General features: G+C 42.3%; 1 protein-coding gene across 2 annotated transcripts in view; it reads left to right on the plus strand.

Moving 5' to 3' along the window:
- Positions 1 to 15890, plus strand: part of LOC135900077 (pyruvate dehydrogenase phosphatase regulatory subunit, mitochondrial) — a 157888-nt gene that overhangs the window by 65587 nt on the left and 76411 nt on the right. For both annotated transcript variants that reach the window (XM_065429525.1, XM_065429526.1), the window contains exon 11: positions 9678 to 9870. In XM_065429525.1, coding sequence (XP_065285597.1) covers positions 9678 to 9870 — 193 coding nt within the window. The remainder of the gene's footprint in view (positions 1 to 9677; positions 9871 to 15890) is intronic.

Below are 15890 nucleotides of genomic sequence, written 5' to 3' on the forward strand. Positions count from 1 at the left end.
TGGTGGTCTCGTGAGATTAAGGGGCCTTGGGAATATTATGTCGGTCTTAATAGTGATGAGATAAGTCGCAGCATAACATGGTCAAGAAGAATCAGAGAAAATGAGGGGCTCAATTTTAGGTAACACCCATGTGAAGCCAGCAGACAATAAAACTGAGGGAAGCATACAGGAAACTGACTTTTATTGAACTGTAGAATTAATTAACTAATAAGGGTTAAACTTGTGATGTATTCTACAGGAAGGCAAAGCAACGTCAATTAAAGAGCAGTGAAATATAACAGTCTCTGAAAAATATGATGAACTAAGTGCTAATAAGAAAAAGTGTATTCATGACTCATACACAGATAAAGCATGATCCATTGAAATATGTAAGCAGCTTACAATGAATAAGTAAAATGAACTTGGTGTCACAACTCTAAGTTGCATCATGACCAAATAGGAAATGTGTGAAGTGTTCTTTGAATTTGCATGTTAGCGGACCATATGTTAACTACTACACTTTTGCCCACTTGTGGAGTATCTGTATGGCCAGAGTTATGTAGCTGTACAATATGCGTAACCAGTAAGTGTTTTGCTGTATGTCATTACAAAATAGTGTTACAACTATGCATAGCCTTGGAATTTCAAACTGCTGTACAGTAGAACGGCTATCGCCAGGATAATATAGTTTCCTGTGAGATGTTAGTTTTGCCAGGGTCTAGAGCAATAACTTGCAGATCCATCTCGCTCACCTTTAATGTATGAGAATTGATCAGTCTTGACTATGTTTCTATACAGGGGGCTCAGCATATTTGGTTTTCATTCTCTCAATAGTCTGCACACTTTTTTCGGTTTTTGTTTCCATCAGAAAATTGGGGGTTTTCTTGGTGAATATATTTTTTAGATTTAAATTTTGCCCGCTTTCTTTCAGTAGATAGTTATCTCCATTCACCTTAATGTTTTTTTCCCCTCATGAATATTCAGTTCACTAACTTATTGACACTGAAAGGTGCTGTATGACTGCACATCCTGCTCTTCAAAAGTGCAGTTGCATCCAAATACAGAAAACAAAGTTTTTGAGAACCTGTCTATGGCAAGGGCACAATGCCATATAGGGATGTGACTATGAAGGGATGAAGGAAATATGTCTTTCTGGTGAATTTATTTTCTTTGACCCTTTTCGGTTAAAACCAAATTAGTTAAAAAAATGTTGTGTACCTTTCTTGGTATTTATTGGTTTAAACTGAAAACACTGAACCCTAGTTATACAGTGTGTACCAGCAATGGGCAAATGATGAAAAGAACACAGGACCAGCATGTGTCATGGTTTCTTCTCTCCCCTTGTCCATTTTGATATATGTTGTACAACATATGTAACCATGTCAAGCCAACTAGCGTGCCAACATATTCTTATATGCGTTGATATTTTTGCAGCATTAAAGAGAGAATAAGTGCAGATATTAAGTCTAGCTGATGTTATTAATTAGGGTTTCAATCTGTCTAAAGCATCATTTTTAGTAGGAATGGTAACTCTGTAAGTGAGAAAATGATGTGAACTTGGTACAGGATTGGTGCTACTACTATGAAAATATGGTACCAGCTCCCATAACGTAACATGTCTCCTTTATAATCGGTAGATTGTAGTGAACCACTAGTAAAAAAAATAATCATGTTGCATTTAAAGATGCAAGAAATTGCAGAGGTCAATTTTATGGAATTTTCCTACACAAGAACTCATTGGTGCTGCCACTTTTCACGCAAGTCTGTCAGTCATATATATGGGAATGTGGCACCTTCTTTATGCTATAAGTATCTGACAAAGAGGAGGCTTTACTACCTGGCTGAACATAAGCTATATACATGCATCTTGCTAGGAACATTTATTTACTTCAATTATTTCAAGATATCTTACTAGTGGAATTATCGTGTGGCCCCTTCATTCTCAATTTCCTCTGCAACTAGCTCACCTCTTTGCATGAAATAAACATTCTGAGCTTTCTGGAAAAGTAATTAATCAATCTACATTTATTCAATGTTTGCCTTTAGTGCCCCTTTAATTTGTGAGGCAATGATTACTGTGTTCTTTTTTCGATGCTTTCGAAGTTCAGTGAAACTTTCAAGGAATGTGGTTCATGCCAAAAGAGACCAGCTAAGTGTTTTGTATTAGTTCAACTGTGCCCACATTAATATATTTGGCTTCCTTCTATGCCAAGTGTTCCATAAATGGGAGTACCAGGTATACACTAGTCTTCCAGCTAATCAGTTTACTTGTTTCCGCTCATATTTTGCACCAAAGTGCCATGGGGGCACCATCTTTCATCATTATGGTGAAACATGGTGGATGGCGTGTTTTACTGTAGCAGTGACAGATGGGGCATCACCATTCCATTGTAGGGAAACCACCATTTCTTGAGTAGCATCGCCGCAAACTATGCGCACTATGGATTTATTGTGAACAAAGCAAGTGGGGCAAGTAATACACGCAAATGTAATAAACTGAACCCACTGCTTAATGCTGTGTGTGAAATTAAAGCATGAGTGAGCCAGTGGTACTATAGTTGGCAGAGTTGTGTATACCTGGCACTCCTATTTATGGAACACTCAATATATGTTGTGGCAGCTTGTTTCTTATCTGATAATGTCAGCAATATTTTTATTGCCTAGTTTTACAGGAGGCCCCACTTGCAGTTCTCAAACCATGACACATACTTCCATTTTCTTTAAATGTGCTTATAACAAATTTTCTTGAAGTAAAGACTGAATCTGGACATAGATCACAAGTTCTGCCTAAAGGGGCACTAAAGAGCAACACTAAGTCAGGTTGAACTGGTATCCTTTCAAAACTCAGTTTTCATTCACAGTGGCTCCCACTGCATCATTTGTGCCATTTTGCTACATTTAGACTTGCCTGCTCCTGGCTGCCCCCACTCAAGTACCATTTGCACCAACTGCGCAGAAGTGCAGTATTTTCGCCTTTTCATGGCAGTGCAATGTTTTCACTAGGGTCAATGGAAACTGACCCTGGCAACCTTTAACAGCCGAACTCTCTCCAGTGAGGCTAGCTTAGCAGGACTCTTTGAGGAACTATCAGACGTTGTTTGGGATATTATCGTCCTTAGTAAGATTAGAAGAACTGGTGAGGCTTATACATTGCTGAATAACGGCCATGTCCTCTGCTATAGAGGTCTCCCTGATAAGAAGCAATATGGGGTAGGATTCCTAATCCATAAGGACATAGCGGGCAACATTGACCAATTCTACAGCATTAATGGGAGGGTAGCAGTAGTTGTAATCAAACTTAATAAGAGGTATAGATTAAAGGTAGTACAAGCCTGTGCTCCGACATCCAGTCACGACGATGAGGAAATAGATCAGTTTTATGAAGATGTTGAATTAGCTATGAGAAAAGTGCAAACTCGGCATACAGTAGTAATGGGTGACTTCAATGCAAAAGTGGGGAAAAAGCAGGTGGGTGAACAGGCAATTGGCAACTATGGCGTCGATTCTAGAAACGCTAGAGGAGAGATGCTGGTAGAATTCGCAGAAAGGAATAAGCTTTGAATAATGAACACCTTTTTCAGGAAGTGTAGCAACAGAAAGTGGACCTGGAAAACCCCAAATGGTGAAACTAGAAATGATTTTGATTTCATACATTCTGCCGATCCCAGCCTAGTGCAGGAGGTAGAAGTGATAGGTAGGGTGAAGTGCAGTGATCATAGGTTAGTGAGGGCTAGGATTCACCTCAATTCGAAGAGAGAAAGAATAAAATTGGTCAAGGAGAAACGGGCCAACCTAGAGGCAGTAAGGGTAAAAGCAGACAAATTCAGGCTGGTACTTGCAAAGAAATGTGCAACCTTAGAATAGAGAGATGAAGATGGCATAGGGGTAACGAATGAAACCGTAACTAGGCTGGCTTCAGAGGCAGCAATTGGAAGTGGGAGGCAAGGCACCAAGGGAAGCAGTAGGCAAGCTCCCACAAGTAACAAAGGACCTAATAAAGAAACGACAAAGAATGAAAGTGTCCAACTCAAGAGATATAATTCGTGGAACTGTCAAAACTGATCAACAAGGCAAAATTAAGGGATATTCGAAATTATAACGTGAGAAAGACTGAAGAAGCCATAAAAAATGAACTCAACCTGAAATCAGTGAGAAGGAAACTTGGCATAGGACAAACCAAGATGTATGCACTGAAAGATAAGGAGGGTAATAGGGATAATAGAGGGAAGTAATAGAGGGAGTACCCAGAGGAGCCATGATACCTCCATTCGAAGCAGCAATGAACAAGTTGCAGAGACTCCTCCTATAATTAGCGACGAGGTCAGAAGGGCCTTGTAAGATATGGAACGGGGAAAAGCGGCAGGAGAAGATGGAATGACAGTCAATTAAATCAAAGGTGGAGGAGACACACCTAATGCTTGGAAAACTGGTGGCTTTTTATACGAAGTGTCTATCGACTGCAAGGGTCCCAGAAAACTTGAAGAATGCAAACATTATACTAATCCACAAAAAGAGAGATCTTAAAGAATTGAAAAATTATAGGCCCATTAGCTTATCCCAGTGTTATATAATATATTTACCAAAATAATATCCAATAGAATAAGGGCAGCACTGGACTTCAGTCAACCAAGGGAACAGGCTGGCTTCAGGAAGGGGTACTGTACAATGGTTCACATCCATGTAATCAATCAGGTAATCGAGAAATCCGTAGAGTACGATCAGCCTCTCTTTATGGCTTTCAGAGATTATGAAAAGGCACTTGATGCAGTGGAGATAATAGCAGTCATAGAGGCATTTGTGATCAAGGAGTACAGAATGCTTACGTAAATATCTTGGAAAGTATCTACAGAGATTCCACTGCTACTTTAATTCTACACAAGAAATGTAGGAAGATGTCTATAAAGGAAGGGGTCAGGCAAGGAGACACAATCTCTCCAATGCTATTCATTGCATGCTTGGAAGAAGTATTCAAGCTATTAAACTGGGAAGGCTTAGGAGTAAGGATCGACGGTGAATATATCGACAATCTTTGGTTTGCAGATTACATTGTTCTATTCAGCATCACTGCAGATGAGTTACAACAAATGATCGAGGACCTTAACAGAGAGAGTGTAGGAGTGGGGTTGAAGATTAATATGCAGAAGACAAAGATACTGATCACTAGCCAGGCAAGGGAACAAAAGTTCAGGATCGCCAGTCAGCCTCTAGAGTCTGTGAAGGAGTACGTTTACCTAGGTCAATTAATCACAGGGAACCCTGATCATGAGAAGAAAATTCACAGAAGAATAGAAATAGGTTGGAGCATGTATGGCAGACATTGTCATTTCCCGACTGGAAGCTTACCATTATCATTGAAAAGGAAGGTGTACAATCAGTGCATTTTACCGGTGCTGACATACAAGGCATAGACTTGGATACTGACAAAGAAGCTTGAGAACAAGGTAAGGATCGTGCAGAGAGTGCTGCAATGAAGAATGCTAGGCATAACGTTAAGAGACAGAAAGAGAGCGGTGTGGATCAGAGAGCAAACAGGGATAGCCAATATTCTAATTGACATTAAGAGAAAAAAATGGAGCTGGGCATGTGATGCATGTGGTGCAGGTTAGATAACCGTTCGACCATTAGGCTTACAGAATGGGTACCAATAGAAGGGAAGCGCAGTCGAGGACGGCAGAAGACTAGGTGGGGCGATGAAATAAGGAAATTCGTGGGTGCTAGTTGGAATCAGTTGGCGCATGACGGCTAATTGGAGATCGCAGGGAGAGACCTTCGTCCTGCAGGGGACTTAAAATAGGATGATTATTATTATTATTATTATGATGATGATGATGATGCAACTACAGTCAACGAGCTATTTTCCGGACGTCGATAATGCGGACGTCTTCGCGGGACCGCCACTGTACCCCATACATTCACTGTATAAGAATGTCTGAAATTTCGTACTAAAAAACCCTTTGCCATCCGATTTTCTGGGCTTTTTGCCTTGACCGCAGGACTGAAACGGCGTTTATCGAACCACCGCCGTTGCCATTTTGATTATCTTGCCGCCTCGAACAGGCGCTCTCGCACGCAGAGGCCTAGCTACTTCGACGTTTGCCACCAAGCTTCTTGCAGTTCGGTGCCGTGTTTTGGATTAAAACAATTCGCCGCTGTTGACAATGGCGCCGACTCCGCCTTTGTAATCCTCGCCAATGGCTTCGTAACCAGCATAATGCCGGTTCTCGAAAGTCAAGCTTCGCCTCAATGTAGCAGTGTTACGCGGGAAAGCATACGTGAAATATTGCAGTGAAGCATACCACGAGGGGGAAGAGGCAATTGTCACAGAACACAATATGTATTCCTTAATTATACACGTGTGCACCCGCCGTCTCCTGTCACCGTACGAGAACCGACACGCCTAATAATTGTATTGGCAGGCCTTCAGAGCTATTTCAGATGTGCCTGTGGCAATTTGAACCCCTCCCTGCAGGGACGTCTGCGTGAGCAGGTGTTTGGTGTGTTGAGATTCCACGTACCCTAGCACACGAGGGTTGGACCCTCCCGCGTCTAACCGTGCGCGGCTTAGCCGTGTCCGGGGAAAAGGGGATTCTGGGGGTTGAGCCAGTGCCGGGTGCTTGGACCTCTACGGCCCTTCAGCGGCGGCAACCTCCGGCGGCAACCTACGGCCCATCAGCGGCTCCTTTGTCCTCGGCTTCACGTAGACGACACCCCCAGCCTGACCCACCCGGGGGAAATCGGTAGTCGCCTTTTCCTGTCTCTTTGTACCTCCAACCTTCGTCTTTCTCTCACTTTCAATCTTTCCTGTCTTCTCTTTATTTTTCCGTTACTTCCGACTTCGTGGGCATCAAGGGTTAACCTTGTGCATTATATCTAGCCTTGGGTATATGTATTCGGTTATAGCAGGGTGGTACCGCTGGTGTGCGCAGAACTGAACACTTTCTGTCCTGTGTCGTCCCCTGGTTGGGCTCCATGGTGGGCGGTGGCCATCCCTGCCAAAAACTCCATGCTACTAATGGCCACCTCTTTCCCCCCGACTCCCTGATCGCCCTCAGAAACGAGGGTGCACCGAAGATGTTTTCTCATTTCATAAAAACAAATCGCCAAATTTCCCCTGATTCCATGTAATTCATTCTAACAAACCTGAAAAGACCATGAGCATTATTTCTCCTTTCCTCATGTCTAAATATCTCACTGAAACTCTTGGTGCAGGCTATAAAGCATCGAAAATGGCTAGCAGCAATCTCCTTTTGGAACTCCGCGATCTTAAACAACTATAAGTTTTCCTAAAGTTGTGTCATTCAGGGAAATCCCAGTCGCAATAACCCCACACCGAACTATGAACACCAGCCATGGTGTTGTTTCTGACGATGATCTGATGGAGCTAACAGAAGCTGAACTGTTGGAAGGCTGGAGTGAACAAAACGTGATCAATGTTAAAAAAGATTGTGCTAAGGCGCGACGGCAAGGAGATAAAAACCAAGCATCTTGTACTCACTTTTTGCTCAAGTATTCTGCTTGAGACACTCGAGGCCGGCTATGTAAAGCTACGGGTCAGGCCGTATGTTCCAAATCCTGTCCACTGTTTCAAATGCCAGCGTTTCGGCCACAGTTCCCAGAACTGCCGAGGCCAGCAGACATGTGCAAAATGCAGTTCCTGTGACCATGCCTTTGAAACACGCAAAAATGCTCCACACTGCATGAACTGTGATGGCAAGCATGCCGCATACGCGCGGTAATGCCTGCCTTGGTAGAAAGAAAAAGAAATAGTCACAATCAAAGTAAAGGAAAACATAATGTTTAAAGATGCTCGTAGGCGGGTGGCATACCTGCCAGCATACAGCTTTGCCGAAGTGGTGTGTCAGGGGGCGGTGCCATGACGACTCCTGGTGGCTGTCCGGCCCACATGCAGTGAGCCAGCGGTGGCGCCATTGGCCCCCTTGGTGGCTGCAGCTAGCGCTGCTCATCCACCTCCGGGCAGGGGGCCTCAAAGGTGTTGTCACACGTGCCGAGGCCTTCACGTCAAACACAGTGCTCAGAAGAGCGTGTGTCCAGCGCCTCGCAACAGGCGATAGACACGGGCTCTTACACACTTTACACACAGGCTCTTACACACTTTGCAGTGACCGTCTTTTAGGCCTCTTTACAACCCTGTCACATCGATTGCTCGTAATTTATCGCTTCACTTTGATCTCATTACCATTGGCCTGGCGCTCTTTGGCCAAACCTGGCCCTTGCGCCATAAAACACCGCACATCATCATCATCATCAACTTGAACCCCTGGGGGCAGCAATAGGTAGTACTTTGGAAGATCATTCAGTTATCGGCGACAAAAGTTGTAGTTTTATGTCGAATCGACTTGTATCTGTTTGCAGAGGCCACACGGGAAGCTGAAAAACCGTCGCACAACGAAAGCTAGTATATGGGATAGTACGAATGTTGCTCTTGACCGCCATCACCATCTTTGCGACACACCATATGGAGGAATCTCATCTTGGTGCCGTTCAGACATGCATAATCTCTTGTTGAGCTTCTAACATTGTTATTGGGCATAATACACAGTTTGTCTAGTGTGGTAAAGCATATCAAAATACATCTGCCATTTGGAATGCACATAAGACATTTGCCATCATATTTTGTTTTGTACCTCACAGCACAAATTGTTCTAGCTCATTTGTAATTTTTTTGTCTGTTTTGTGCCCAGGTGCATATCTTTGTTCTGGTTAAGCTACAAAATTTTATTTAATTCACAAACTTAAGTTCCTTGCCTACCCAAATAAAAATGTTCGCAACATGCCGTGCATGGTATACTATCTGTGGGAAGGCAAGCTTGATTGGTTGTTGTTGGCTTTGTGTCTTGCTTCACTCTTTGACAAGACTTACTGATTGCACAGTAATAACAAGCTTTGCCAAATGGCTACAGATTACTGCTGTACAACTCCAAGTGTTCCTAAAAGACGAATTTTTCTGCTCCAAAACTGCTACTACAAAATGCTGTTGTGGCTACTCCTAAACTTCTCCAGAACGACATTTTTCCTTCTCCAAAGGTTGCTTCAAATCCTAAACTGGCTGGACCACCACTCCATTCATTTTGGTGAAAGAAGGTTGATTATCACTGGAGAGAATTAAGGCCAAATTTTCTTTAGTTGAATTTCGTGGCCAAACTCCAGCTTCTGTAAGTCAGTGTGATGCCAGTGATGTTCACATATTTTCACATTTTTAGGGTGTTCTGGTGTGGGAAACGGGGTCAAAACTTGCTAGGTTGAGTATTTGGTTCCTTTAGATGGAATGGTAATCTTTACTGCTACACAATTAACTAGGATCAAGTAGATGCTGTCAAAATGCTTAACATGCCTGTAAGCTGGTGCAGGACCTTCACAGTGTCGCTACCCGTCTTTTGATTTTGCTTCTTTTCTGACTTTCCAAGCCGTAGTAAGAATGGAAGTTTTGCTATTGCAGATGTGTAATCTGCTAATACATTCTAATATTGCCCTTTAGTGTCCCTTTAAGTAAGATCTGCTGAACAGGAGCCTTCTGTTCAATCTGTGTGCTGAGATGAGGGGGGAAAGGTAGCCATAGTTACGTGCTCAGTTACATTAGATACACATAGCCTTTTGTATGTGTAGCCTACTTTGTCCTGATCTTGGCTGTAGTACTTGCATGAATGCTAGTTATCAACACTTTTTGTGCTTGCTTTTAGGCAAAGAACTATATTGTGGCCTCTGGAATGAAGTCTGTTGGCATTGAGGCTGCTGGTGGCTTGGGGGAAGTCACAGCTGAATGGATTGCAAAAGGAGAGCCGAAGCTTGACTTGTGGGACATCGACATACGGAGGTTCATTGGAATTCATAACAATGCTCATTTTCTTCGAGATCGCATGACTGAGGCACCAGGTTTGTTGATTGTTTAATCAAGGTGTTTTTTACTGTTTCTTTATGTTTTGGCATTGCTGGCTTTTTTTTTATATATAAATGGCAAAGGAAGGATTTTTGTGGTTGTTTGGTAAAATGAAGTCGGTGTTTATTTATTTTATTTATTTATTTACAGGATACCTGCGTCGCCTCGAAGGCATTATCGTAGGGGGGACAGTTAGAAAATGATGTATTAAATTGTTCACAAAAATAAATAAAGAATGTATAAAGTAAAGTAACATCAAGGTGGGAGCACACAATAAGTGAACATTTTCAAGCGCAGCAGAAAATTAAAACAAAATTACGACAGCAGTGCATTGTCACAAACACAGGCGGGAATAAAAATCATGATTATTAGATATTGAAACACATTCCTCCGGTAACAAATTTCAGTCTGTCACAGTTTGTGGAAGAAAGGATTTGGCTAAACGGTGCATATTACAGCTGTATTTTCGCACCTTCTTTGAGTGGTCGAGTCGAGACATAAGTTGGCTCCGACAAGTAGTTACGGCTATCAATGCCTGTTTGATTGTAGAAAATACGGTGGAAGAATTTGAGTTTAACATTTTTTCTTCTGGTGAATAACGTTTCCCGTCCCAGCAATGCTTTTATTTCAGTGATACTTTTGAAATGGTTGTAATTATTGGAGACGAAACGTGCAGCCTGATTTTGAAGTTTTCCTATTACTTGTTACAAATAGTCCTGATATGGGTCCCAAATCATAGAGGCATAATCGAGGATAGATCTGATATGCAAAAAATAAAGTGTTTCTTTAACTTCTTTGGATCCTGATTTGAAATTTCTACTAATAAAAAACAACATTTTACTTGCCTTGGATACTGACTACTGGATATGTACGTTTCATTGAAGTTTCGGCGTGAGGTAAACACCAAGATACTTACAATCTGAAACAGTTTTTATTGTTGTGTTCAGCTTTGTACTGTGTTTGAGGTTTGAATTTTTTATTGGAAAAATTGATGTGATTACACTTACTAATATTCAGATTCTTTTGCCAGCATAAACACCAATTTTCTATTTTATCAACGTGCCTCTGCAAGATTGTTACATCTGATGAAGAATTTATTTCTCCGTTTTTATTCAAAGAACACAGTCATCTGCAAATAATCTTAAGGGTGACTGTATGTCATCTACAATGTCATTAATATAGATGAGGAATAATAGTGGCCCCAGAACGCTGCCCTAGGGCACTCCTGAAGATACGGTTATGTGTGTTGATCTACACCCATTAAGAACCACATTCTGTTTACAACCATTTAGTAGTTACAAATCCAGTATCGGGTTTTATTATCTACGTTCAAAGACGTTGACTTAATGTTCAGCAAGTAATGAGATACCGTGTCAAACACTTTTTTGAAGTAAAGGTATAGTGCATCTATGTGTTTATTCTTATCAAAGGAGTTACCTATAAAGTGTTGGAATTCAATTAGTTGTGTGTTGCATGAGTAACCATTACGAAAACCATGCTGTGAGGCAGTAAAACATTTAATAGATTCAAGGTGTTTAAATAATTGACTATACAGTATATGCTCAAAGACCTTGCAGGATACTGAAGTAAAGGATATAGGTCTGTAATTTTCCTCCAGTTTCTTGTCTCCTGATTTAAAGATGGGATTAACAGCAGCAATTTGTCAGCCCTGTGGAACCAACCCAGTCTAGTACAAGATTTGAAATATAATATAGTGTGCAACAATGCCGTGGCATTTCTTTAGAATATAGGATGGAATTCTATCAGGACCCATAGATTTAGTGGTGTCTGATTCCCGCAGAAGACAGTCGATACCATGTGCATCTATGTTTAATTCAGGCATGCAGTGGTTAGAGGCATAGTTAAGAGAAAGTGATGTGGTCGTGTCAGTTACTAGTTCCTGTGAAAACACTGATTTAAAATGTAGGTTAAACAATTCAACCTTTTCAGCATCTGTCGTTATAGTAATGCCGTTCGATTTTAGGGTGGGAACCGAAATGTCCCTTTCTCTGAAAGCATGCTTGATAAGTACTTCACGCAAAAAGAAAAATATTGTGATGAAGAATGGGCAAATTTGTTTCTGGCAACATATTTTAAGCAAGAACTTTTGTAACTTTTGCAAGAGAATTTATAATTGCTTGCTGTGATTTGCTCTAAAATATAAAATAATGTGGGTATATATATATCTGGTTGTTAGCAGTTTGGAAACAAAATTGTCATGGTCTTCTTGCAAGAATATTTATGCACCTGTTTGACAGCTGCTGCTGCTTTTGGCAACAACTGTTTGAATAGGACATGTATAAATTGAGACCGCTGTGTCTGGCTTTGAATTTTAGTTTGAGAGCACATGGAGGTTGTTAGCGTAAGTAAGGGTAGATTTAGGAAGCATCATCATTGACATGAAAGAGCATAGCACCATGTTTAACCGCTTCGTTTCTACCCATTCGGTACTCCACCGTGTTTGGTGTTCTGTGGCATATTTTCCTGCTTCATTGGGCGTGCTCTGCATTGAAAATTGCTATAATATCTGCTACAGATATCGCATTTACAAAATGTCTGGTTTGTTTTGTTCACAAAAGACTTCTGCATCAGATGCAGTAAAAAAAAAAAACCTAGAAAGTGAGCATTAAAAAAAGTTTAGAACGTGCAGGAATGCAATTTGCACTTTTGCGTTTTTTGTGCTCATAACACCTCTTGAACTTTTAAACTTAACCCTTGAAAACTAAGCGCAGCATCGAATGGTTCTGTGTTGCAGTTTTCGTTGGTATGGGCTGTAAAAAATGAGCCCACTGAGAAGCCTGTATGCTTTTCCTGAGCCTGGTATTGTGGTACAACAAGAGCGGAGTCTAGCGAGCAGGTAGCTTTCTGTTGTTGTACAAACAATCCCTGCTGAAAGTCTAAACAAATATGCCCATCTGTGTGCGAAACCCAAAACAACTAGACAATAGCATACAATGTGCTGCCATCCATGAAAAATATCTAGAAACAACTGTTCTTTTAATGACCGGCGAATCGCGGGTCACTCTGACTATGGCTTTGGCCGTCGCGGCCGGTGGCCACTGGATCGCTGGCTGTGGAAGCAAATGGCTTAATGCCCACATGGTTTTCATTAGGATAGCGGATTTATGCAAAACATTCCTCACCTGCTTTTTGCACGACATGCTCTCATTCAAAGGTGCTCAAATTCAAGTTGACAGTTTTTGCCAGTTTCTCGAACTTCTCAAAATATTTTACGTTGATTACAGTCTCTGTTTTCCATGTCTAGTTATCCTGTCATTGATTCACGCAAGCCTCCTTGCATGGATGAAGGACTTCATGTCATCTTAAATTTACTAGTATTCTGATAATAACCTTAAGCTTTCTCTTGTACTGTTTGATGTGTCACAGGGTAGCCATTTTTAATTTGTTACTCTCTCCACTTTACATTATTGACATACTAGCTGACCTCCTGAATGAACGTTTTTGCTGATGATTGCATAATATACAGTAACATTTCATCTCATGCTTACTTTGAAATCTTTCAGACTAACCTTAAAGTATTTTAGTAGAACAAAGAAATCGGTAAATTGGTAAGGGCTGATCACAAAAGGAGAGAAGAAAAAGGAAGACTCACTTTTTTCACCTTATTCAGCATTGTAGGATGTGTGGTGATAAGCTGCTTTTGAACAACACCAGTGTTATATTGACATTGCAATCTTTAGGCAAGGCAAGTAGTAGAGGCCTATTTTATATGTATATATGGGTGAACACATGTGTGAGCCAGCCGTCCGTGCCCCTAAACCAGGCTGAGATTTTGTATGTCGATTGCAGTGATATTGTGCTTGTTTGTTGTTTTGATTTCGTGGCGATATGGAGATACATAGCCTAATTTTGTCATGTTTGCTATGCTTGATTCTGTGTACTAAGCACACACCTGTGCTTTCTGGTTTTTATTCAAGCTTATCCTTCTTAATAAAAATTAATCTCTGTGTGGTGCTTATGTGCATCTTCATTCTTCTGTTGTGCTCCGTCTTTATTTTACCTACGGTTTAATGTGGTCTGACTTTAACATTGTTAGCAACTAGTATTCAACACGGCTTATGATGCTGGCTGTTTTCAAACAGTGTTGACATCTTTTACTGACTGCAGTTCCTAAATTTCAACATTCTTTCGTACCAGCATATCAGTCCCAAGCTGACACACAAGTGCCACAGTGGTGTCAGTAAACTGCTCGTTTGGCCTCCTCAAATGTAAACCAAAGGATATAGGCGTAAAATGACATACACCATAGTTACGTACTGTGAAACCAAATACAGTGAACTTCCTCCAGCTTTCTTCTTCCTGATTAATTTGATTCTTTGCTTAATTCAATTCAGTCAGAAGGTATTGCCCAGTGCCAATGGCTATGCATCTGGTCCACTGTTATTTCAATCCTAAATATAATGTGTTAGCTAATTCACATCTGCTCATGCATGCAGCCTTGGCAGTGAAAAAGTTACATCAGAACGACCACCAGGATGCTGAATGTGTGAGCAAGAAGATGCACCACCATCCAGCAGCATCGCCAAAGCAAGGTTCGCTCTGCTCACGCTGCTGGTCGCTGGTATCTTTCGAGATGGTGCCTCATGTGGCCTCGCCATTCCTTGAACTCATAGCGTCCTTGAGTGACACCACCAATAAACCTCTTATCAGTTGGTGGAAGTTGCTGGAATTCACCCGTCACTTGCACCCTGGAGCTTCGAACCCGAACACTTTCACCCCATCATGACCGACAGACTCGTCGGCACCTTTGCCCCGGTCCAGCGTCTGCACTGGGGTTCCTTGGCAACATGATCCAAAGGTCTTCAGTGTTACAGATGACACTGACGTGGAGAACTGGTTTGCGTCGTATGAATGGGTGAGTGCACATAACAAGTGGGATGCCGTCGCAAAGTTGACCAACGTCATATTTTATCTTACTGGCATTACCCCACTCTGGTAACATAACCGTGAAGGCAACATCCCGATATGGTCAACTTTCAAGTTGTCATTTACTCAAGTGTTTGGTCAACCTGCTGCCCGCAAACTACGTGCTGAACAGTGCTTGCGAACCCGTGCACAGCACTTTCACGAGCTACATTAAAGAAGTCGTCAACCTTTGTAAATGTGTGAACGCCGCCACGCTTGAGGATGATAAAATTCAGCACATTCCCAAAGGCATCGAAGATTGTGTATTCCAGATGCTCCTGGCCAGGAATGCACACACCGTTTATGAAGTCATCGCCTTATGTCAGAGCTACGATGAGGTGAAGGAACAACACACCCTGACTTGGCAGCCTCAGTCCCGTTGCCGTTGCCGTTTCCGAACATCCCGTTGCCGTTTCTGAACACGCTCCACTGCTTCAGCAGATTCAAGACTTTGTGGGTGAGGAAGTTGCCTGTCAACTGTGTTGGTCCCCTTCAATCAGGAGCCATCCTGTCATCTGCCTCCATCGCTCCACTCTGTCACTGCCTATGAGATCGCTCAAGCTGCTCCCGTCGCTCACCACCAGCCACCTGTGGCTGCACCTCTTACCTATGCACAGGCATTACAACCTGTAGCCGTACCTCTTACGTATGCACAGGTAGTGCATAGGCTTCCCCAGCCACCTTTCTCGATCCTGCAACAGTCTGCTCCATCCACCGCTCCTACTGCGTCTTGGGCTGGACCAAGCGTCAGCAATCCTTGGCAGTCGCCTGACAATCATCCACTTTGTTACGTCTGCTGCGCTCCGGGACACGTAGCTTGTTATTGCCACCCCCGTTGCCTTCAAACTTCCAGTGACGCTACCCGACTGTTCCAGTATGGCAGTCAGCCCATGTGCCAATCGGCCCCAGGTCCCTCCCAGCAGTATCTTTGTGCTGACCTCCCTAAAATTCTGTCGCGCCGCTCACCATTTCCTCGTTGACGGTCGCTCTCCCCAATGCATTGCCGACCCGCACCCTCCGACCAGGAAAACTAAGTGCCTCAAGAGGCAAGAACTGTGCCATCTTTGAACTGCCCAAGTCCTCACTCCTC

The sequence above is a fragment of the Dermacentor albipictus genome, chromosome 1 (assembly GCF_038994185.2).
Source record: "Dermacentor albipictus isolate Rhodes 1998 colony chromosome 1, USDA_Dalb.pri_finalv2, whole genome shotgun sequence".
Lineage (NCBI taxonomy): Eukaryota > Metazoa > Arthropoda > Arachnida > Ixodida > Ixodidae > Dermacentor > Dermacentor albipictus.